This window comes from Gallus gallus, chromosome 1, assembly GCF_016699485.2.
Source record: "Gallus gallus isolate bGalGal1 chromosome 1, bGalGal1.mat.broiler.GRCg7b, whole genome shotgun sequence".
NCBI lineage: Eukaryota > Metazoa > Chordata > Aves > Galliformes > Phasianidae > Gallus > Gallus gallus.
This window is the reverse complement of record NC_052532.1, coordinates 155,631,934-155,656,413: the sequence shown is the minus strand read 5'-3', so window position 1 is coordinate 155,656,413 and position 24,480 is coordinate 155,631,934. Positions and strand designations below refer to the sequence as shown.

The window sequence follows — 24,480 nt, the reverse complement described above, 5'->3', positions numbered from 1 at the left end:
CAAAAAAAGCCCATCTCGTACAGATTTCACAACATTATTCCATTTAATATTAGTACCTAAGGAATATTTCACATTCACAACTTCCAAAAAAATTTAATTTGATTATTTCATAGTAGATTTTAAACAAGTTTAAGAAGCAACATTGCATCTGACATGTAATACATTATTCTGCTTTAAAAAGCCAGGAAATTTAACCTGGTTGATTTCTTCCAATTATTTTAAAGACTTCTATACACACCTCAGTGGCTCCAGAGATTATAGTAGCAGTTTGTATAGATCTAAGGTTTAGTCCTGCATGCTACTCCGGTCAAATAGTTTTGGCTTCTATTCTGTCCACTGTTTTCAGAGTTTTCTATCATGAAAATTAATAGCACTTTTCATGCCACAGCTACACAGCATGCTTTAACTTGCAGACTATACAGAACTGAGGATATTGCAGATTCACCGCTTTAATCTGTTTATACCTACATTCAAACCTGGGTCCATGAAATAACCTGAATTTAGAAAGAAAAACTTCAAGGAGTTTTAGAGGGTTTTTTGTTGTTGCTGCTTTTTTCCCCCAAGGAATCCTCTTCCAGCTCTGGTTTAGAGCTCAGCCATGTGTATGACTGCAGAAGAGTTAACTGCAGACAGGAGCTTCTCAACTAATGGTCTGCCATAAAAGCCACAGCCTAGAACACTACTTCTTCCACAGGGGGTCTTTTTTCTCCATAAGAAAAGGCTGTTAGTGACATTAGCTCTTCAGGTGCTTTTGATTCAACAATACAAAGACACATTTAGTACACAAACTGTAAGTATCCTATTAAGCATGAGGTTTATAGTCACATGAAGCTGCTACACAGCATTGCTCCACAGTGCACAGTAGCCACAAGAAAAAAAAATCCTTCACATTTCAGTATGTTCTGAATGGCATAGCTTCTGTTCTCTCCAGAAACCTCAAGACAAAGACACCTTCTGCACTGATCTCTAAAAATCCCAAGTCTGCTCTCCTGTGACTAATGGGGAAGTAAACTGGAAATCTATCACATAAAACACTCTTTGCCACCAACACCTTTATCTTAAACTCTCATTAGTATCAGGACAGCAGTAGGCAGTATGAGACAACGTAAGGTTTTACAAATTATAACCAATACCACAGCCTCCAGTTGTCACAAATTTCTCCATGGAGTTTAAGAGCAGTGACAACTTGCAACATTAAAGGTTCACCTTTCTTTGCATGGTCCCTATTATACACACTGACAGACACTGGAGGGTGTATCAGAAGTATTATCACTCTGTACTTGATTTTTGAGCAAAAATAGAATCATAGAATCACAGATTCTGGGTTGAAAAGGACCTCATCGAGTTTCAACCCCCCTGCTATATGCAGGGTCACCAACCACCAGACCAAGCTGCCCAGAGCCACATCCAGCCTGGCCTTCAATGCCTCCAGGGATGGGGCATCCACAACCTCCCTGGGCAACCTGTTCCAGTGCCCCACCACCCTCTTAGTGAAAAACTCCCTCCTAATATCTAACCAAAACCTCCCCATCTTAATTTAAAACCATTATCCCTTGTCCTACCACTGTCCACCCTCATAAACAGTCATTCCCCTTCCTGTTTATATGCTCCCTTCAAGTACTGGAAGGTCACAATGAGGTCTCCCCAAAAGCCTTCTCTTCTCCAAGCTAAACAAGCCCAGTTCTCTCAATCTTTCCTCATAGGAGAGCTGCTCCAGCCCTCTGATCATCTTAGTGGCTCCTCTGGACCCGCTCCAAGAGCTCCACGTCCTTCCTGTGCTCAGGGTCCCAGGCCTGGACGCAGTACTCCAGATGGGGCCTCCCAGGAGCTGAGTAGGGTGACAATCACCTCCCTCTCCCTGCTGGCCACCTCTTTTTAATGCAGCCCACAATATAGTTGTATAAAAGTCTGTACAAGGAAAACATGGGTCTGTGGCTGAATGGGGTGTGTTACTAACAGTGAACATTGGTGAGGCTGAGGTATTTTACGCCTTCTCTGCTTGAGGCATCACCAGCATGGCCTACTCATAGGCCTCTGTGCTTGGAGGCAGGGTTCAGGGAGTAGTACCCCCTGCTTTGACTACTTTGACTAAGAACCAAGCTGGGGATTACCTGAGAGAACTGAACTGAAATAAGTTTGTGGTTGTGTTGATGGGTGCTGGGGCAGCTGGTTGAAGTTCTTTTAGAGCCCTCGTCTACAGTGTTTGAAAGGTCGTGAAGACAGTGGGAGATCCCTGGCGACTAGAAGAAAAACTGTTCCTGTTCTCTGTGAGTACATTTCTGGGCACCGTGAAGGTGAGGAAGGTAAGAGGACAGAATCAGCATGAATTTATCCAGGGTAAAGGATTTGATATTGCTAATGGTACCCAATCTTGCTTTTCTTTCCTCAGTCAGCAGTTGTCCGAACCCTCACTGAGAAGTCCCTGTATCACAGTACAAAACATAAGTTCACAATTAAGCTTTTACCATTTTACATTCACAAACAGATGTTCAGTATTGATAGAGAAAAATAAGAACAGAAATCTAGTGTAAGGAACATGTAAACCTTTGGAGCTACCAGACACCCGATACTTGAGAATACGAAGCCAGTCTACAACGAGACTGTAACTAAGCCATCTTTTTAACAGAAAATAATCAGAGAAAGAGGCAAATGATGTGCAAGGATGCATACAGAATTAAAAACATAACCGAGTGTATCTGTAATTCAGAGAGGACAGAGTGATGCTGCTGTTTTCCAAGGACAGACTGATGTGACTACTAGGAAATTTCCAGTAACTCAACTATAGCAATGACAGGAGCTCTACAAACAACAGAATCACAGATAATGATCAAAGCTGAAGTCTGAGCCTCTGTATTAATACTGATCTCTAGTGCAAATTCTGAAAGTAGGGGACTACAAATGCTAAAGCTGCCTAAGGAGGTGGAATGTAGGTGGCAGCACGTGGCTGATATCTCAGAATCACAGAATCAGAGAACTGCTCAGGTTGGAAAAGACCTTTAAAGATCATCAAGTCCAACCACAACCTAACCATACTACCCTAACTCCCTCCATAACATAACACTCCTAACCATACTACCCTAATAACCCTCTGCTAAATCATGTCCCTGAACACCACATCCAAACCGTTTTTAAACACATCCAGGGATGGTGACTCAACCACCTCCATGGGGAGCCTATTCCAGTGCTTAACAACCCTTTCTATAAAGAAGTGTTTCCTGATATCCAACCTAAACCTCCCCTGGCGCAACTTGAGGCCATTTCCCCTCATCCTGTCACCTGTCACCAGTGAAAAGAGACCAACCCCGCTCTCACTGTAAGCTCCTTTCAGGTATTTGAAGAGAGCAATAAGGTCTCCCCTCAGCCTCCTTTTCCCCAGACTAAACAGCCCCAGTTCCTTCAGTCACTCCTTGTAGGGCATACTCTCCAAGCCCTTCACCAACCTTGTTGCCCTTCTTTGGACCTGCTCCAGCACCTCAATTTCCGCTCTATATTGAGGTGCCCAGAACTGAACACAGTACTCGAGGTGAGGCATCAGCAGTGCCAAGTACAAGGCAGGATGACTTCCCTAGACCTGCTCACCACACCATTCTTGGCCACCTGGGCACACTGCTGGCTCATATTCAGCCAACTGTCCATCAGTACACCAAGGTCCCTTTCCAACAGGCAGCTTTCCAGTCACTCTTCTCCAAGCCTGTAGGGTTGACTGGGGTTGTTGTGACCTAAAATGCAAGACCCGACACTTGGCCCTATTGAAACTCATACAGTGTACCTCGGCCCATCAATCCAGTCTATCCAGATCTGTCTGCCCCTCTCCCCTCTGGCAGATCAACAGTTCCTCCCAACCTGGTGTCATCTGCATATCCACCCTGGTAAAGTGGAGCAGTGGCAGCTGAAAGAGGCAGGGTTGGAAATGTTGATCCAGCATGTGGCTTTCCACAAACAACCCTATATGGAGGACCTGCCGTCCTCTATCCATTGCATCACCTCCACCACCGCCCCTTCCTCCCTGCCAATCCGAAAGAGCTCTGGCTTCATTGCAAGAGCCAGGTGCAGGGCCTGGCTCAGGTGCACAGGAGGTGACCCCACATGGAGCTCTCATGGGCCTCCCCACGCTCATTAGTTTGGGCTCCATGCTCAGTCAGTGGCCTTGCCAGATAGCAAACACACACGCAGACCTGGAGGAGAAGATGAATGTTGCCTGTCACTGCTGTTGTTTTTAGGGTTTTTTTTGTTTTGTTTTTTTTTTGGCCTGTCATTCTTGTGATATTCTGATGCATTTGGGCAATGCAACCAAAACATCTGTAAAACAATGTCTGTGAAAGCAGATTCTCCTAAATTACAGTTTATTAAATACTCATCCGCCCAGCATGAAAGAGGAGGAAAAATAACAAAAACAGGATCCTTAGAGTAATTTATGTAAGGGTTCATCTCCACAGAGAGAAACAGGGAAAAAGCCAACAACGTTAAAAAATATATAGCTTTTTCAGTATTTCCCAGCAGGATATGGAGCAAGAGTAAAATATACATTAAAAGGACTATTTATAAGGCAACCTCAAATAGGAAAAGAAAAAGAGTTGAAAGATTATCAAAAAACAACCGAAAACTACAAGTAATCCCATCTCTAAACAAAGAAACAAAGATTAAAATAATGTTGGCCATATCATAATGTAATGGCTCATGCTGCTGAAGTGTTCTGTCATACTGTAAATTACTGAATTATGCGTATTTTTCTTATGCTAACTAGTATATAATAAACAATGTACTAATAATGTACACTTCCACAATAGTTCTCACTTGAAGTATCTCAGTATTCTTAAAGAAATCAAGTATACCAATTAGGCAAGTGAGAAGGAGGGATACAGAGGGATTTCACTTCACACTGAACCAACACAAAAGAAAAGAACAGTCATTTCAATTCCTCTTCCACTCTCAACATACAAATATGCTCTGTTGATCAAAATGGAGACCACTAGAATGAGGTGACTTTAACGAACATTAAAAATAATCAAATTCACTGAGGAGTAGAAAAAGATGAAATGTATTAACTCTTTTTTTTTTTCATTTCAAAATGATTATTAGATTTTGTATTCACAATTATTTCTCTGATACGTTTGAATGGAAAACAACGTAAATAAAGAACTCCGAGACATGAAGACCATCCATCCATCCATCAGCAGATGTTCATTTCCCATGTGCATACATAACCACATACAGAGGTAAACGGGAAGCAATATAAGGTAACCTTCTAGTTAATAAAGGAGAGATTACCTACCTCACCTTGATCATTTTCTACACATGAATATATGAACCATATTTTGGAAGGTTCTAAATTTCAGTACGGTAGCTATCTGCAAACTAGAGATGCCATACCAGGTATGTCACAAGACTGGGAAAGTAACTGCCTTTTAGATGCCAACAACTGTTTTGCATGAAGTCTAAAAGTCATATTATTGTATCTTAGAACAGTTTTGCACTGCCACACAAAAGAAGAGAGGTGTGTGTTTAGTTTGAATGCGTAACAAGCAAAACAGGATTTTAGACTAAAGTGCTGTGTATCAGTTGGCTTACAGAATACCTCGTACTCCTTTGAGTACAGCATTAATACATTTCTGTCAGGATACAAAGAACAAAAATCTTTGGTTTCTCACTGGTTTCCTAGTTAAGGTTCCAAAGAAGGTAAAAGTGACAGCTAAGTTGTGGATGTCGAATTCCCAGAAGAAACATAACATGGAGCACACACAACCATCATTAGAATTGGAGTTATCAGGGGAATGACATAAGGGTACGTACCATCCAAATATGTACCCTTCTGTCATATATATAATTTTTTACATTTTAAGCTATTCTACACTGCGGTCAAGGTAACAATGATCTTTCACAACTCTATAAAACCAACTCTTTTCAATCCAGAAAGAAGATTTAGAAATTCACAATAATAGACAGACGACTTGTATGTTCCATGGTTGTTCTTTACAGCTAGTGCTTCTCAGCTGAATAAATCTTCTCTGAGATTCCCATCATAAACTCTGGTAGCAGAGCAGGCTGAGATGTCATACATTATCAAAAGAAGCAGATTTCAAGGTGAGCTCACAAAATAATTGACTGTGGATAGAAGGCAACCAGACTATAACCTCATGATGGACTTCAGTACTACACTCAAATCAAAGGGCTGACTTCCTTTTTCCCAAATACAGTGTGCTTTTTAGGTGCACTATTGTTTAGTTGTTGCTGTTGTTTTCTTTACAGTCAACACATGAAACAATCTTATTTATTTACAGAATAATATACTGCATAACAATTTTACTGTGTGACTGTAACAGCATTCAATTATGCTCATTTCTGGGAAATATCACACATTCTGTTTGACATTATTTCCATCTTTCTCTGCTTCCTTCCTTTTAGACTTGATACTGCACTCCTAATTTGCATGATCATTGTTATCTGAAAATATCCATTGAAATGAAGTCTAAACACATCTTTTGATCGATTAAACCAGAGATAATAAGAGACTGTCCATTTATTATTTATTCATGCAGTGTCTACTGCAATGAAATCCTCATCCACGGCTGAAAATCTACACATTACTACCATACACATAACAAACAATACTAGATAGAGCAAGAAATGTATTCCCTGCAGTGCTCTATAACAGCCAACTTACCTGCCTTGGAAAGTAAAACAACAGCAGACAGTGGTCAGTAAATTAAGTCTCAGAGGATATAAGATCCTTCTCTTAGTGAGAATTTTAGACAGCATGATACATCTTGCAATCCCACCTGCATTTTACATTTGTAAACTTGGTTAAGTTGGCCAAAGGCTGTCAGGCAAGTGTGAAAGTGGGTGTACAGCTCAGCCATGAACTGTTTAAGCTATCATTTCCTAATAGTCCTACACTGATTACCTTTCCATAGTACTGTTGCATCTGATCCTGGAGGGAAAAAATCTCAAACAAATAAACCACAGTTGGTACAACCATGGTGTAAAACAGTTCTTTATTCTATATAAGTGGAAGGGCTGACCTCAGAAGGAAAAAGAAATGAGCTACACCATAAACATGCAGTATTTGGCAAGGTTGCAGAGGAGAAGTCCATTTGTGTCTGAGAAGCAGTGAAGGTGTCTAACAGCGTTGTTTCAGATACAATTAGCTATCACCAATCCCATGAAGTTCAACAAGACCATGTGCTGAATTCTGCACATAGGATGGGGCAGCCCTGGTTGTATGTACAGACTGGGGGATGAGAAACTGCAGAGCAATCCCACAGAAAGGGATCTGAGAGTTCTGGTTAACAGCAAGTTGAATATGAGTTAGCAGTGTGCCCTGGCAGCTCATAGGGTCAACCGCAGGCCCAGCACTGACAGCCAGGTGAGGGAAGGGGTTGTTTTTCCCTGCTCTGTGCTGTGCGGCCTCACCTCCAGCACTGCAAGTTTTGGGTGCCACAGTGTAAGAAGGACTTAAACTAAAGAGCTCTTACTAAAGAGCATCCAAAGGGGGACAACGAAAATGGTGAAGGGTCTGCAGGGAGAGACATATGAGGAGTGGCTGAGGTCCTTTGGTTTGTTCAGCGCAGAGCAGAGGAGCTGAAGGGAGGCCTGATGGCGGCTGCAGCTCCTCACAGGGCGCAGAGGGGCAGCGCTGAGCTCTGCTCTGTGTGACAGCGAGAGGGCCCGAGGGTACGGCGTGGAGCTGTGTCAGGGGAGGGACAGCTGGGTGTCAGGGGCAGGATCTGCACCAGAGAGTGCTCAGGCACTGAACTCAGGGCAGTGGTCAAGGCACCAAACTGCAGAAATTCAAGGAGCATCTGCACTACATATGGTCTGGATTTTGTGTAGATCCCTTCCAACTCAGGATATTCTATGATTCTGGGTCGTGATCATATACCCTGAGCACAACAGTGATGGAAGATATAATTGTATTTTCTTGTCAAGAGCCACTTCAGGTATGTCTCATGCAGCACTGCATCATGCCCCATCCTTACGTCGTTACTTTTTGCTAGAATTAGATCTTGATCTCTTTCTAAATAACGTCAAATTTACGGCTTTGTAGAGCAACTAATGATTCATATCAGCTGTATTTCTAACACCTCAATAACACTCCTCGAGTATGGTCTATTCCAAGATGAAGAAAAACAACAAAAGATGGCTAGTTTCCTTACAGAAAAGATTGATATACTTGCGCTGCCCTTATGCTGCTTGATTCCCCCAAACAGTAGTGCTAAATGTGAAGTATCATTTTAGCAAGAAAAATAAGATAAAATTATGCGAAAGAAGCAAGGATTCATAGATTTACAGCACTGAATACCACAAGTACGGTTTCTTCTAACAACACAAAGATGTTTGTGAGGAAAAGGAATCGATATAAACAGTTTCCCTATGCAGTCAAGGTGCAAGCTTTGCTATTGACACTCTTCCCAGCAGAATTTCAATGGGTAATTTCAGATGACTTTGAAAATAAAAAGAGATTCCTGTCACTACCACCCAAGCAGAACACATTTCTGTATACAACTTAAGCATTCATGGCTTTCTTCAGACCTGACAGGATAATTTGGCAAGAGGCACAGAACAATACCGGCCTGCTAAAGGGTTTTGCCATTTCAGTCATTCTTTTCATAATTCAGCCATGATAAGGGATTGGAATGCACACTTAGAAGGTGAATTCAGAATAATCTTCAAACAGTGACCTGAGAGGAGACAATGCAGTCACAGGAATGGATGAAACTGAAGATCCGGAAACAAAAAGACTGACGAATACTAGAAGTGGGTTATTCTCTATATTTGAGGATCAATTTGTGGACTTACTCCACAAGGTCTTATGGTCTGAATCTGCAAATATTGAAGAAAGGGTAACTTCATGTGTCTGAGTGAGACACAGCAATTTTACAGAACCAGTCTACATCAGCAGCAATGGCCATCAAAACATCAAACTCAAGGCAGCCGACAGTATCCATCCTAACTTCTTGAGAGTAGACATCAGTTAATGAATCCACTGTCTTGTTTGTATTACCATTTAAATTAATGCAGACTCCATGCATTTTTACGATGAGGACCATTACTTTCTAAATTAGTTTTTGGCATAGCCAAATAACGAGTATTTATTTCCACCTTAACCAATGTAGGCTGAGACAGTTTTCTTCGTGTCCTTCTTTGAAGGCAGTTACTGACATGCAAAGATGTTACTGCAAACCAAAAGATCTAAAGCTGTTAGGTCGTTGGAGGATATTAAATGATAAGCAAATTCACATTTCTAAAGTAATTCTACCAATTTATTAGCAATGCCAGCTCCCGTTCCACAGTAGGGGAGGTAATAACGAAGCCTTGTTAAAGGGCAATGTGATATCTTTTATGTAATGTCTTTTTTAATTTGTGATGAAGTCATTAAAGCAGCACTGTATCTTCTTGAAGCTTCAAACAATAGTCGGCATTAAATCTCCTGTGCAAAATTAAGGACAGTAGTTCACTAGGAAAAATAAGCATCTGTTCTTGCTAATGCGGATGGCCTTCTAAAAATCATTAAGCTATTCTAAATTGGCGATGATAAAACAAAGCAAAACTGTTTTAACTTTTTCCAAAGCAAAGAGAAAATCCATTTTCCTTGAAAATATTTTGTTCCAAATTTGCCCAGTAACCTGGTAACCTGTTCCTCATAAGGCATTTCTCTCTTATGAAGTTGCCTAAACCTCATTCACCCACAACCATTTAGCTTCTATTTAGCATCTTTTAAATCTGCACTAGTAAAAGCTTCTCTTTACTGCATTTACACAGTCTGTAGACCCTAAGTCACGACCATCTCTCTCTAGTCACAGGCTTGAAGGATCTGGTGCTTCAGGCATAGCTGAAATACAGGTTTTATCTCCCCAGTTTCTTAAAGCTTAACAAGAAACTTGTCTATTCTGCTGTGGGAGCAGCTCACGTAGCTTTGTTCTTCTAAGCTTACCCTGAAATCTCAGTTGGCCTACACTTTCTTCTCTGTTGTGTTCCTTCTGCTGTGTTGCCTTTTAAATACGTATTTGATTGCTCTAGATGCTTAACATTTCTGCTGTATAAGAATACTTTCTTAATATCGCTATTCAGAGATGTCGGTTCAGGTTTGGACACAGAACACCCTAACACGATGCAAGAAACAGACATGTCATGAAACAAAGCAAAATCAAAGATCTCATTGCAAGACAGACAGAGATCTTGGAGTTCAACGCACAGATGGTAAAGAAGAACCTCAAAACATACTTAACCTACCCTGCAAAAAGATGAAGGACTCCAGAAAGAAAACAGTGGACTGTCTCCAAACACATCAGAAAACACTCAGTCTCAGGTTTAATTAATTGCTCTGTCCTGGTTCACAACTGGGATCTCTATAACCACCACACGTTGTCGAGGGACAACATCAGGTGAATACCAGTTTACCCAGAGCAGAAGATGGAAGACAAATTTCTAATGGAAGTACATGTGGAAAAATGGTGCCTCTTTCACCGTAGCTATAACCTGGGTCTGTTAAGCCCAAGAAGACTGAGAGGGATCTGATAAATGTTTGTAAATCCCTAAAGGGAGGTGGGAGGCAAATGGATGAGGCCAGGCTTTTCTTGATGGTGTGTAGTGACAGGACAAGGAGTAATGGCCTAAAACTTACACAGGAAGTTCCGTACTAGCACGTGGAAGAACTTCTTTATGGTAAAGGTGACAGAGCACTGGAACAGGTTGCCCAGAGAAACTGTGGAGTCTCCTATGGAGATATTCAAGACCCATCTGGTCATCTACCTGTGCAACCTACTGTAGGGCATCTGCTTTAGCAGGGGGGTTGGACTCGATGATCTCCTGAGGTCCTTTCCAACCGCTGCAATTCTGTGATTCTCTGATTTGACACAAATAGGAAGTATGAGCCAACTTCAGGTTAAAACCTGTTTTTGTTTGTATAAGGAATGTTTTTTTTTTCCCTCCTATCATGCTTCTGCTTTGCTGGAGTGGGAGTAAAAGGAAATGGAATGTTACTGCTGCTTTTTGAGCTTTTTATTTCTACCTTGTCACCTTACTGCAGGGACCACTGTACGCTTCAGCTTTGTAGCTACATAGCAGTGTTTTTTACTGTTTTGCCAATAGGTTGGGAGATTACTACTTCACAAACAACAAGGACAAGCATGATTTTTTAAAAAAGGCTTTAAAGTCCCATGTTAAACACATATTGCTTAATCATTATACACATCAAATTACAAAATAAACTGAAACTTTGGAGTGCACACTCAAATGCTACGGTTATGTCATCTGCTGAAGTCATCTGCCTAGCTGGCATTTTACATTTACACCTGCAATTCCCACTTGAAGCAATGATGGAGGCATTTACTCCCCTTGTGGCCTTGGAGAGACATACCCAGAATCACAGGGGCACCTTCTGGTTCCTGCTCTTTGCTAGTAATTCAGCGCTGGCACTGAATGACTCTTGAGAAAATCCCCGTACCTTTCCTTCACCTGCATCATGCACTGCACTCCACAGGAGCATGAAGGCAACAGGGCACACTGGCACAGAAGCAAAACTTTACACGGTTCCCACCTGCCATCATTCCAAATGCATCCACTTGCATCCATGCAACAGCTGCCCAGTATGCAATTAAACTCTCCTCTACCAGTTGCTCTCTCACCAGGCAAACATTTCAAAAGCCAGGACAGCAGAGGACTGGCTGGGGGTCCCAAACAGCACTGCATGCATGGCCAACCAATATCCACACTCCTACAGAAAAGCTTTTTCTATGAATCCCACCTTGGAGGTTGAGAACCAGAAGTGACAGCTAACCAAGGCATAACTAATACAAAAACACCTTTTCTGGCTGATAGATTCATAAGCCCTGCAAAGAAGCTTTCAGTACGCCAGATAAGAAACCTATTCTTGGAACCCACAATTAATGTTAATTTCAACCTATAACCAACGAGATAACCAAGCAGGAACAGCGAAAAGCCAGCTGTCTTCCTAGACAGGTTTTGGAGGAGTTTGCATCCAAGATGATAAAGCTTTGGCTTCTGCCTTTGAGAGGACTCAAAAATGCTGTTCTGATTTTCCAAGTTTTCAAAGTAGAAATGTCTCCCTGCACTCCACCACACTGCAGTGGAGATGCAACTACAGGGAGTTCAGGCACTGAAACAACACAAAGGGAGCTATTTCAAATTCATACTGCTCAGATCACACTTCAGATCCCACCCCACTCTTCCCAGTTATGATATTCACCTTCCCAAACAGTTTCACAGCACGCGTCTTTGATAATCACAGCCTTCAAACACTTGTTCCTGTTATGTCTACAAACATCTACATATTCAAAACAGTCTCTGAAGCACATGCTAAACATCTGTTTCAACCATCTTTCTCTTCAGAGTTTGAGCTGTTTTCTGGAAAACTGCCATCCTAATGGCCAGCTCCTCAGTTAGCAAACTGGAGAATTCATTTTGTATTTATTGATTATTCCCTAATGAAGAGCCATAAAGGTGCTGGAAAATCCTGACCAGACACTTCTTAATTAGTACCAAAGCACATAAAATCTCAAATCAAACCGAGCTCTTTGTCCAAAGTCTCAGTCACTGGAAAAGAAATGGATGACATCATTTTCTGCTTACACAGAAGTCTGTACATTTGTATTAAAAAAGTAAAACCTAAGGAAATTAATAAAACTATATAAATTACTCATTTCCTTCCAGTTTCTAAGATGCCAAATAGGTCTTCCAGAATGAAATCACGCTTTACTGAAGGAAGTATTCTTCCTGAAGGGACCAGCAATATCTATCATGCATAGAACTTACTGTAAATTCTAAAAAAACCCAACAATATAGCATTTGCCTTCTGGAGAATATGAAGATTTGTATTATATCTAAAGACAACACAAAGCATCCAAAGAATTTAGAATTACCTCTAGCGGATCTGTCTTTTTATCACTGTGGTTTACAAGACAGTCAAACTTCAATGTTCCCTCAGCCTATGCTGGGCTGGTATATTTTCTGATGGTTCTTTTGAGAAGACGAAGAGATGAGCAAAAGCACCCTTAAATGTCAACGTTTTTTACTCAAAACAAGCCTCAAGAACATTCTGAATAACTGATCTCTCCTTGCAAGTCGTTCGGATTAAGCCATCCTGAAAGTTAATTCCTTGTCTTCCACATCATTTAAGTTCTCAGTTAAATAACTGAGAAAAGAGCAGGAAAGAAAAAAGCTAACAGGAGGCAAAAGTCTGTCCTTACATGGCAACAACATTCCATCTTCCATTATACTCTCTGCTTGTTGGATCTAGAGCAGGAAGGTGGCTTGAATTCCTCAGCACAGCATAAAATGCACACAAGGAAATAAAGACTCCATGGCAGAACAGAACCTCGTCTTGTTAGTACCTATAAACATCCCCATTAAATACAGATCCTCTCATGGCAATCTGCAGTCTCTAATGTAATTATTATCATACATGTAAGAAAAACCTTAGTCACCCATTTTCCTAAAATCTATCACTCTAACACCAAATGTTTCCTCTGCAAAAATTCACTATTGTACTCATAGTTCTCTAAATGTACTCAGTTCAGTATTCAGCAGACTCCACAACACTAACTTTAACCGTATGAAGCTTTCTAGCCCTCCTGTCACAATGATAAACAAATATATTCCACCCCAAAGAGCAGTTTTACATAGTTTTGCAAAAATAGAAAATGAAATAAGACAGGTTTCTAAGGGACAAATCAACTGTGCTAAGGCAAAGAACGCAAGAAGGTAGAACAGCATGAACATGTGGGCCTTATTGGACATAAGAATTTGGCTTCTTTGCTGCAATCCATTACTCTTCCCCATTCTTCAAACTGCATGCTTTCTGCTACTCTTAAAATTACACTGTAGTAAACATCTTTGCTAAATCAGATAATTCCAGTACGTCTCCCACAGTTTTGTGTTGCCAGTAGGTAAGATCAGATTACCACATCTTCCACGAAAATGAGCTCCAAAATGGTAACAGAGAAAAGGGCAATACAACAGAGGGCCAGCTAACCACAGAGTAGCTTGGCAAGGGTCACCAGCTTGCTGAAAAATGAAGCCACGTATATAGAAACCTCTGCTTACCCCTTGCTCAGATTCCAGCAGCTCTGTTTTAACTCTGACTGCCGGCATCCCATCCAGCATTAACATTCTGTTTTCAAAGGCGCTGACGTCCTAGAGCAAAAAAAGACAAGGGTAATTAAAAAAAAAACAACAACATGAAAAACATTCAACAGAAGTCACTGTTGGGATTCTACGCTACTACAGAAGTAAAGTAAGTTGCTTCTAACTGAAGTTCATGATCGTGTAATAATAACATTAATAGCATGTAATAATAACATTAAACGGACAACACGTGCTGAGAACTTCTGTTAGAAGTGAGAGTTGCAAACCTGAAATTCTCTGAATCAACATCCTTGTTGACGAATGCCCCATTCCACTGATTCCTGAGTGTCCTTATGAAGTACGCTGAACGATCTCCCGGGCCTTCAGTTCAGATCCCACCTTAACCTGAGTTAATTTTCTAATGCAGCCAAGGTTCAAGGCTGGTACCTGGAAGCGAGCCCCTCCAGCAGCCATTTGGATTGGACAAGATGGTGAGAATAAAGAGACGTTATCACCCTAATGACAATTTGACCTGATGAATCAACACTCTTTGGTCAGTTGTACGGAAATTTGAAAGCCTCACAGCTAGTTTTCAAATACGAAACTACAACACATATACAAGCTTTTAAGTGACTCTTTCACGGCTACTTACTTATTTGTGGCCCCCTCTGGAAAGCAGTACTTGAGATTGGAAACTCACTTTCACTCTGTTACCTCACAGACCTCAATAAACGCACAGCAATGGAAAAAAACTCTGCGTGTTTCACTGGCAGCAGATCTGCTCAACACTGTGTGGTGCCGTTATCCATAAAGAAATCCTATGTTCACTGCCCTGTTTCTTATCAAGACTCCTTCAGGAGAATTTTCAAGAAAAATGGTATGCCCTAATGCTTCCAAAAGCTTCCGAAATACACTTTTACTCTTCAGCAGTAAGTTTTGTACCCATTGATCATTATTCATTGTTTGAGGTGCAGGGTGGGAAAAGCAAGGGGAAGACTATGATGCCACAGAATAGCTCATGGAAATCACTCCAGGCTCTACATAGCTCTTCCCAGAAAGGGCTGCTGCATTGTGTTTACTTATCGGAAGCGAATCTCATGCCTTAGGGCATTACAGTGCCTCAGTGGCTTGGATGTGGTTTGGGGTGGAGCAGCAGCAGGAGCCAGGCTGGCATTCTGGGCTCTCCCAGCATCTGTTCCGCAAGCAGGGAAGTCCCCCTACTTTCTTGATTTATAAGCAGCACAGTTGAGTTTTACAGAAAGATCAGGAATATACCATAATAAAGCATCCCTTAGGCTGTTAGCTTGTAGACAAAGAAGGATGAGCTGATATTGCTTTGTGTCCCCGAGGAGGTCTTACCCAAATGAAAAAAGGGACGTGGCTGCTTGCTGCAGGAGGCACAAGCAGGAGGAGGGGGGAAGACAAAGCACAATTGAGGAAAGGCAGGTTTAATGAACTGTTAGAATCTGATTAGAGGCTAATGTCCCTTTTAGTGCTTTGTACCAATTTATAGCTGATACACTTGAACCATTTTTTCCCACTGGCTGTGATAAACTCATTAGCTCTAAAAATGCAAGCTAACCAGAGCCTTTGAAGTTTTAAACTGATAAATCATGAAAACCTGACTAGATCATGTACCATTTAACACATTCACATTTAACTAAATTTTCCCGGCACCTGTTTCCCTTTTGTTGTCTAAAATTGTATTTCTTAAAAGCAATGCTCTGCCTTTTGAGCGTTGGTCTGAAGAATGAATGCAGTGAACAGTGCCGGCTTTTGGGTCATTCATAATTCAAGAGTAGCAACAATCACAGGAGTAGATTCTTTCCAAACTATTTGATCCTACTGCATTTGTAACTGAAAGGACACTGTGTGACATATCCGGGCAGACCTGAGCAGATCTAATCTGTGCTTTACACACACAGATGCAATATTTAGCCCAGCATTCACTCAGAGAGCTGATCTCTCTGAACTCCTCACTCCTGCGGTAACCAGCCTTTGCTCTGCAGTATGCTCAAAGCCATTCTGCAAATACAATATAATTGCTGAGGCTTGTGTATGGTGGGCAGCCATCTAAGGAGAACGGACTCAACTGAGACGGGTGGTGAGGTGAATTCAGCTCCCCTTGGAACCCCTTGGTCAGCTGGGCCAGATGGAGCGTTCACACCTGAGCGAGGCCAGGCTGCTCCAGTGCCCCATGATAATTTATTACACTCAGGAGACCCAGCAGCCAGGATTGCCAATATGATGTATTAAGTCAAAACGTTTTTCACGGCACAGTTCCCTCCTGGTTCACTAAACTCTACCGTGGCAGCTAAACTGCAGCCCTCTCACATCTCACAAGTGAAGGTGATATGAACTCTTGTGCCAGCCTTTGATGCCTACCTTCCCACATCCCAGCCCTGCCCACCTGCTGGACCCCACTCACCCACCTGGGCACAACACAGCAGACGCACAGCCTAAACCAGGCACACCACCAAGCCTAGCTCTACATGATTTTATGGAAACATCTGCTCTCTTGGATCAATAAACTAACTAACCCTAAAAGACAGAAACCTCTGTTTCTCACTGCTATCCATTTCAGCCTCTCACTGATCAGGTTCGAACATTTATTGAATTGAAAAATGAACATAAAACACAAAGTATGCCCAGGTCTGTGTGTGCAATTACAGTTATTACAGTACAACTACTATTACAGTAGCTGTCAGAGGAATCAAATGCGTTTTAAAGCTTATATGCTCCTTTTCTGAGAAGACACCTAATAAGAAATCACTTTTATTTTTGAGAAATGCAGTATCAGTCAGTGGAAGAACAGTTCCAAATTCAGCTTTAGATTTACAATAAGCAAGTTTCAGGCTTAATGAGAGCACGCTCAAAGTCTAGAGAAGAGGAGGCTTTCAGTCTAGAGAAGAGGAGGCTCAGGGGAGACCTTATTGCTCTCTACAACTACCTGAAGGGAGACTGTAGTGAGCTGGGGGTCAGCCTCTTCTCTCGGGTGACTAGCGATAGGACTAGAGGGAATGGCTTCAAGTTGCGCCAGGGAAGATTCAGGCTGGATGTTAGGAAATACTACTTCTCTGAAAGGGTGGTCAGGCACTGGAATGGGCTGCCCAGAGAGGTGGTGGAGTCACCGAGCCTGGTGGTGTTCAAAGAGCGTTTGGATGTTGTGTTGAGGGACGTGGTTGAGCGGGAACCATTGGTGAAGGGCGAATGGTTGGACTGGATGATCCTGTGGGTCTTTTCCAACCTTAGCGATCCTATGATTCTATGATTCTATGATTCAAAGAGCTAAGAGCAGAGGACAGCCCCTAAAAGTCTTCCTATCTCAAAGCTATGACTGATCATTTGTCTTGCTTCTCCATCTTCCAGTCATTTTCACACAAGTTTTCTGCACATGCAGGAATTCAGAATTCATCATTAGATTCTCATTGCATGTTTCTCAAACTACGAGTCATTTTTGCAGGACTCCCAAATTCATTGTTTGTTTGTTTGACTACAGACAACTTAAATGATCACAGAACTAAAAAAGAGCCCACATCACTTCTGTACTCTGGAAATAAGATGACTGTTATTTTTTTTCTGAATATGAATACCCGGCTTCATAGTATTCCCATTACTTACATTACTATACTGAAAATATAGAATCCATCAATCAAAGCACTGGACAACTCAGGGCAAAATATTTGAAGTGATCCATTCAGGGTAAAGCTTTGTAAATATAACTGAACAATAATTGAATATTTTAATGATATAACAATATGATTTTGAAAGTTTGAAATGTTTGTGGGTCTTTTTTTTCCCCTGGTTCAAGGGAAATTGGAAGAATGAAAGATCACAATCTCTTCTCAAACACCACTACCACCTCCAAGGGGAGAAGACAAGGAGAAGCCTTCTTGAATTCTCACAGGAAGAAAGCATGAAAATGCCTTCTGACTTGATCTATACTTGCTTAAGACCTTCATTTCCAAAGAAGTAATTTATACACCAATGCAATGAGATGTTAGTCGTAGAAATGATGTTGTCTTTAGGGAAAAGCACACAAGTTAACATTGCCACTGTACGTATAATAGCAGTTCATTCCAATAAGCGAAGGAAACAACTACCTAATAGAAAATAAAAGAAAATTTATGTGGCTAAGAAGGTAATCACTCAACTGGGAATTCTGCCAGAGAATCAGGGTTAACAGTCCATGTCTTGCCATAGGATCTTCATCATATGTAATTATGTATATTGCTGTGTGAAATGCTCAGAATGAAAGCAGAAACTCTGGCAGCTCTGTGTTTTACTCTGAACTTGAATTTCATGTCAAATACACCAGAAAAGAAAAGGATCACTTGCATTTATTGATGTTTCAAGAAAAAAAGAAAAAGAAAATGACTGAACATTAGATTTTCATACTATTTTCAAGTGCAACTGGGTGTGGTTTATCTGACTCCACTTAGATTCAAAGTTAATTTCCTTAAGTGAGAACAGAACGTAGAGTTTGCAGAAGCCTGTGTGAACAACATGGACATAAGTGCTGTGTTTTACATCTTATTTAAATGACAATTTTAAATAGAACAGCAAAGGACTTCTGTGAATACTCCAGGACATCAGCTCAGCATGAGACTGTAAAGAATAATTAACTACGGCTAACCCTGCTAGCCTTATAAAGACCCGAGGGTGAACCCAAATGCAGTTCATAAAATTCCAAACATTACATCATGCCATAGGAGGCTGTAAGAGCATGGCAATCTACGTACAGATGTATGTATCACACACACACGTCTACGTGGCATCCAGTGATCACAGAGACATCATTGCCCTAGATCTAGGAAATGTATCTTCCGAGATGGCTTCTGAGTGTGGTCACTCATTACAATGATGCGTGCCCAGTACAGTCCTGACCTCAATGTTGTCAACAACCAAGAAGCACATGCATGTGAGAAGAACTCATGGTGTTCTTCTGAGATCTTCTGATGTACCAGACCATGTCCAGCTACACTGTGCTGTTGTAAGTACAAGGACACGCATATGCAGCACAAGCTTCTAGAATTCCTACTCTGGTTCCTACATTCTTTTTAAAAAGTATTTATTTTGCAGACAGTAATTCCCAAAAGTAGTTAAGTAGCCAAGGCCCTAAGGATGAACCTGTGTTTCCATTTGCTACATGTTTTTATACATCTGTCTCCAGGGAACAAGTTCAAATCCAGACAAGATTCAGGGATTGATAGAACCACGAAGAGAACCAAGATCTCAAGTTTCACTTTTGAAATCGTTTTGGTTTGCCTGGGTTTAAATTAGTTTTAGCAAATATAAATAGAAGCAAAGAAATGTGGTCAGCTTCCAGGTGTCAGAGAAGCATCAAGTGCACTGGCAACTAGATGCCAATCTGCTGTTTCTCTGACTCAGCAGACAACTCCGTCAGCTTAGACTGCTCAAGACCACTTCACATCAGCTCAGCTTTCCCGACTCTTTTATCCAACTCTGCCAACAATTATTGATCACTCTTGTAGTATATAATTGTGCTTTAACCTGGCAGGCAGCTAAGCACCACACAACTGTGTGCCCACTTCCCGAACAAAGTGAAATGAGGAGAATAGATAGAAAAATGTGATGATAAAAATATCCATATGGATATGCCAAGAGGAGCTGAGCTTAAGTACCAATCATTTCCAAAGCAGCTTGGGCACCTTCATATGCTGCCAATATATCTTTTCCAGTTGGAGTACAGCAGGCCTGGGATCCTTTGCATAGTTGACTCCAAAATCCTAGGGCTCGACCTTGAGTCTCCCCTGGGGCCTTCTACCAAAGGCTCCAAGTGAGACCATTCTCCCTGGCTGCAGTGTAGAGTACATTTTTTATATCCTGTCCAGTCTCGAGGCAGACCTCAGGGTGATATTCTTAAATAGTTGTTTAACCTTACACAAAACCTGAAACACATTCAGTAGGCATAGTAATAGCAACACGTTGGTTTGAACATTTCCACTTGTCTCCCCCCATAGCCTGACTCCTTGAGGAGACAAAGTGAAGAGTGTTATTATTAATAATCTCCAATAAGATAGGAGAACCTTGAGATAAGGTTCTCAAAGTAAGAAGATGACTGCAATATCAAATACAAATACCACATTAGTTTCTTGGCCGGTGTTACACCATACAGAAAATGATAACCTTAATCCAGTATCCAGAGATGGTAAACAGCACAACGGGGATCCCAACTAGCAAGTAAGGTACTAAACAATATGGTTTAATTAAAAAAAAAAATCTCTGAAAGACCTCCAAAAATAAAAATAATACTGTGACCAGCGACTGTTAACCTACTTTCACACTTAACAACAATTTTAACACACTCTGGTCAGATCTGCTGTTATCTCAACCCTTTGAGCCCCACACCGGGTGCCAAAAGGACTCTTGTGGTTTAACCTGGCAGCAGCTCAGCTGTTCACTCACTCCCTCCCAAGTGGGATGAAGGAGAGGACTGGATACAAAATAGATAAAAACCATTTACTATGACAGAAAAGGAAAATCGGAACAAAAAAGCAACACATATGACTACATATATTTACATGCAACACCGTTACGTGCCACCCACTGACTGACACACAGCAACACAACAGTTCACCAGCAGCATGAGGTCTCACCACCCACCAACGGACCCCCAGCCAACCCCCAACCAATTGCCCACAGCTTTATGGCCTTCTGCACAATGTCACGTAGGATGGGACAACCCTTGGCCAATCCAGGCCACCTGCCCTGGCTCCAACCCTCGCCATCATGGCGGGAGCTGTTCCCTGCTGAGCAGCTGGCCTGGCCCTGGGTGTGCATCCATCGCTCAGCAACAGCCCAAACATCAGTTTGCTGTTCAGGCTGTCCAGCTGAAACCACGGCAATAATTCTGACACTGTCTTACAAGTAACACTAATTATATCAGAGTCACACCTTTCACTTATACCAAGAATAACGACTTCAGTTTCCTTCCAGCTCAGTATTCGCAGAACAACTGGATAAGATTTTTTGAACGCCAAATGAATTAAATATTGCAGAATTATGTTTTTTACACTTAAAAGCACTGCTCAAAAACACACACACACAAAAAGAGACAAAATTGAGCCATCCATTCAGGACTGAAACGTATTTTAAAACGGATATGTTTCCAACAAACATGCAATGCATTTATCTTTATACAGGAACTATTAGAAACTAAGATGATCTTTTTTAATACTTCATGATACAGAACAGTAAGAAATTTTGATACTCTGCTGTGTTGTCTTCTGTTTGGTTTTTTTTTTCAAGCACAAACAATTAGTGAAGGGTACTATGAATTAGAAATATACGACTTTTCACCAAAAAGACAGTAATTCAGCTACACTGCCACTCTTCCTTGACCGCGGTTACAAGTGAAGGGGTTTTAAAAAACTACTACTCAGTCTCCGAAGTAGTTTTGTGCTCTTATGTCAATTGCCCTCGAGTCTGGAGAAGAGTCTGAAGAATATGACGCTTAAAATTAAAAACAAACAGGAAAAATCAAATAGGTCAAGATAACATGGAAGATTTTTCACAGTCCTGCAAATACAATATTGATCCAATTTACAAAATAAACATTACTTAAAGGTTACCCTTACTATTAGTTGGGCTGTTGCTTCATTATTAAACTTGAGAAAAATGACTGCATAAAACATAAACATAGAATCATAGAATGGACTGGGTTGAAAAGGACCACGGTGATCATCCAGTTTCAACCCCACTGCTATGTGCAGGGTTGCCTGCACCAGACCAGACCAGGCTGCCCAGAGCCACATCCAGCCTGGCCTTGAATGCCTCCAGGGATGGGGCATCCACAACCTCCTTGGGCAACCTGTTCCAGTGTGTCACCACACTTTGTACAAGCTCAGGTTTCTATTTAAGAAGTCCCTTTATCTTTTGCCTTTACTGAAGACTAAAATCAAAGTTTGTAAAATCAAAAACAAGTCTCAAGTCACAACCCGCTTTTAATTAACTTCTCCTGGTGCTAGAAGGAGTATATCACATCAACAGTGCGTTAGGAGAATAGTTTGGCCATCTGACACAAATTTTCCCGTACCTGTTAATTGCACAAATTGTGGCTTTCTAGTAATTGACCAGCAAATAAGTATTAAATGGAACCGCCCAGGAGCCTACCTGGAAACACTCACTGACTAGAATCCTACTCTGAATTCCACCCTGAGCTGCTCTGGTAGCAGAATGAGCCGCTTGAACTGTGGGGAGCCATTGGCATACTTTTCTACCCACCTGCCAATGTGCAAAGTCCGCTTCCATGAAGACAGATACAAGAAGGGCACTGCACACTGGAGAATAAAGAGAGCATTTAACGTGTAGTGGTAGCCATGGTTTAGTCCAGCATTTCTGTCTGAGATCCTGGGTGAAAGGTCAAATGGTTGAATGTTGTTTCCCATTGCAGCCTTTGGGACCTACTTGGCTGTGCCACACCCTGCAGCCTGAAAAGACCACGCATCCTCAGCTCTGCCACAGCAAAGCCCCAGAGGGGCGGTGAAACAGCCAAAGAAGTGGGTTTGAAGGCCCGGACATCAGTACTTGCTCCTTACATCACACTGCCCTTTGCCAATCCAGTCCTCCAGGGAAACAAATGACCTACAAGCAATACTGTATGCCTTGCTGGAGCACAACTGGCTGGTGGATCACGCCCTTCAGTTTGGGGAGAGAACTGTTGCTCCTGCATATATCACATCCCCTCCCCTAGAACAGAGAATAATTATAAACTGATTGTCTGTGACCAAAGCTGACTTGTTATAAATCACAGACATTACAAACTACATCCTCTTAACATGAGCAATGTAAGGTAATGTAGTCATTGAGTATGTCTAGTTCCCTTCCAGCAGCTGGGCCCTAGACATTTTTTTTTGAGTTGATATTGCTGTAAGCCAATGGAAATGTTTCTAACTTATCTGAGGGCTACAACATAAAAGCAGAAATCGAAGTATACCAAGAAGTCAGCCTTCCCCCCTTGGGTTAAAAATGTAACCACTAAACTTCAGGAAACTGAATTAAGCAGGTCTTATTTTCATTTCAGAGTTTCCTTTATTCATAGGCAGCTTTTAAAAACTTTTTTTTTTTTTCCACAGAATGGCTTAGGTTGGAGGGGACCTTAAAGATTATCTATTTTCAACCCCCCTGATATGGACAGGGCTGCCACCCACTAGATCTGCATGCCTAGGTACCCATCCAGACTGGCCTTGAATGTCTCCAGGGATGGTGCATCCACAGCTTCTCTGGGCAGCCTGTGCCAGTGCCTCACCACCCTCTTCCTAACATTCTTTATCCACCAAATAATCCCACTCTTCAAAGCCATATATCTCCAATTTAGAGATAAAGATGTGGTTTGAGATCACGTCAAAGGCCTTGCAGAAGTCCAGGTAGATGACATTGGCTGACCTTCCTTTGCCCTCTGATGCTGTCTCTCCATCATAGAAGGCCACCAGATTGGTCAGGCGTGATCTGTCCTTGGTGAAGCTGTGCTGGCCGTCTCGAATCACCTCCACATTTCTCATGTGCCTTAATATCTCTTCCAGGAGGATCTGCTGCGTGATCTTCCTAAGCACAGAGGTTAGGCTCACCACCCTGTAGTTCCCCAGATCTTCCTTTCTCCCTTTCTTGAATACAGGAGTGATGTGACCCTTTTTTCCAATCACCAGGGGCTTCGCCTGACAGTCACTATTTTTCAAATATCATGGAGAGCAACTCGGCAGACACATCAGCCAGCTCCTTCAGAACCCTGTGATGCATGCCATCCGGCCCCATAGACTTGTATACGTTCAGCCTCAATTTAGATTCAGCCCTTTTTTTTTCATTAAGGAAAAAACAGTATATGACAGCCTTTGCTCCCAGAAGTCAGATGCTATTTTCTAGCTCAGCTTGTTGCACTGTCAGGTAGAGGGACAGAAGATAAAGCCTATTTACTGCAGGCTTATGAAGAGGAGATGCCTGCATGCAGCTGCACCCCTTAAGACCAGATACTGTAGGACACACCTGCAAGCAGCATAGCTGACTCTCACAGGACCTCAGAAACCATCTGCCACAGTTCAAGTACAAAGCTGCAGAGATGATAGGCAGCAAATGACGAAACCAAAAATACTCTGTCAGTGGCCTCATCCCACCTGTTAGGAAGAGCTGTAACCACAGCCCTCGCCCCAGCAGCTCCACCAGAGCAGCAGCAACGAGAGAGCACAGACTTTTTTTTGCTGCTGCTCTTTGCAAATCTGCGTATAAATACCATTTGATTCACGTACACACCAAAATAACACAAGAATAATAAAATTAAGCTGAATGATTGTATGCTCAGGAGAGAAAGTCAGAGTGTTTGCCAGAAGCAAAACATTATTTTATCAGCTTTCCCTTTCGCACACTGCACGTGCATGGAAGCGT

At 41.8% G+C, this 24,480-nt stretch overlaps 1 protein-coding gene across 8 annotated transcripts in view; it reads right to left on the bottom strand.

The window, feature by feature from the left end:
* The window catches only part of KLF12 (Kruppel-like factor 12), a 262,674-nt gene that overhangs the window by 148,443 nt on the left and 89,751 nt on the right, over positions 1-24,480 (bottom strand). For all 8 annotated transcript variants that reach the window (XM_003640556.6, XM_040706699.2, XM_046902092.1 and 5 more), the window contains exon 3: positions 14,062-14,151. In XM_003640556.6, the coding sequence (XP_003640604.1) occupies positions 14,062-14,151 (90 nt within the window). The remainder of the gene's footprint in view (positions 1-14,061; positions 14,152-24,480) is intronic.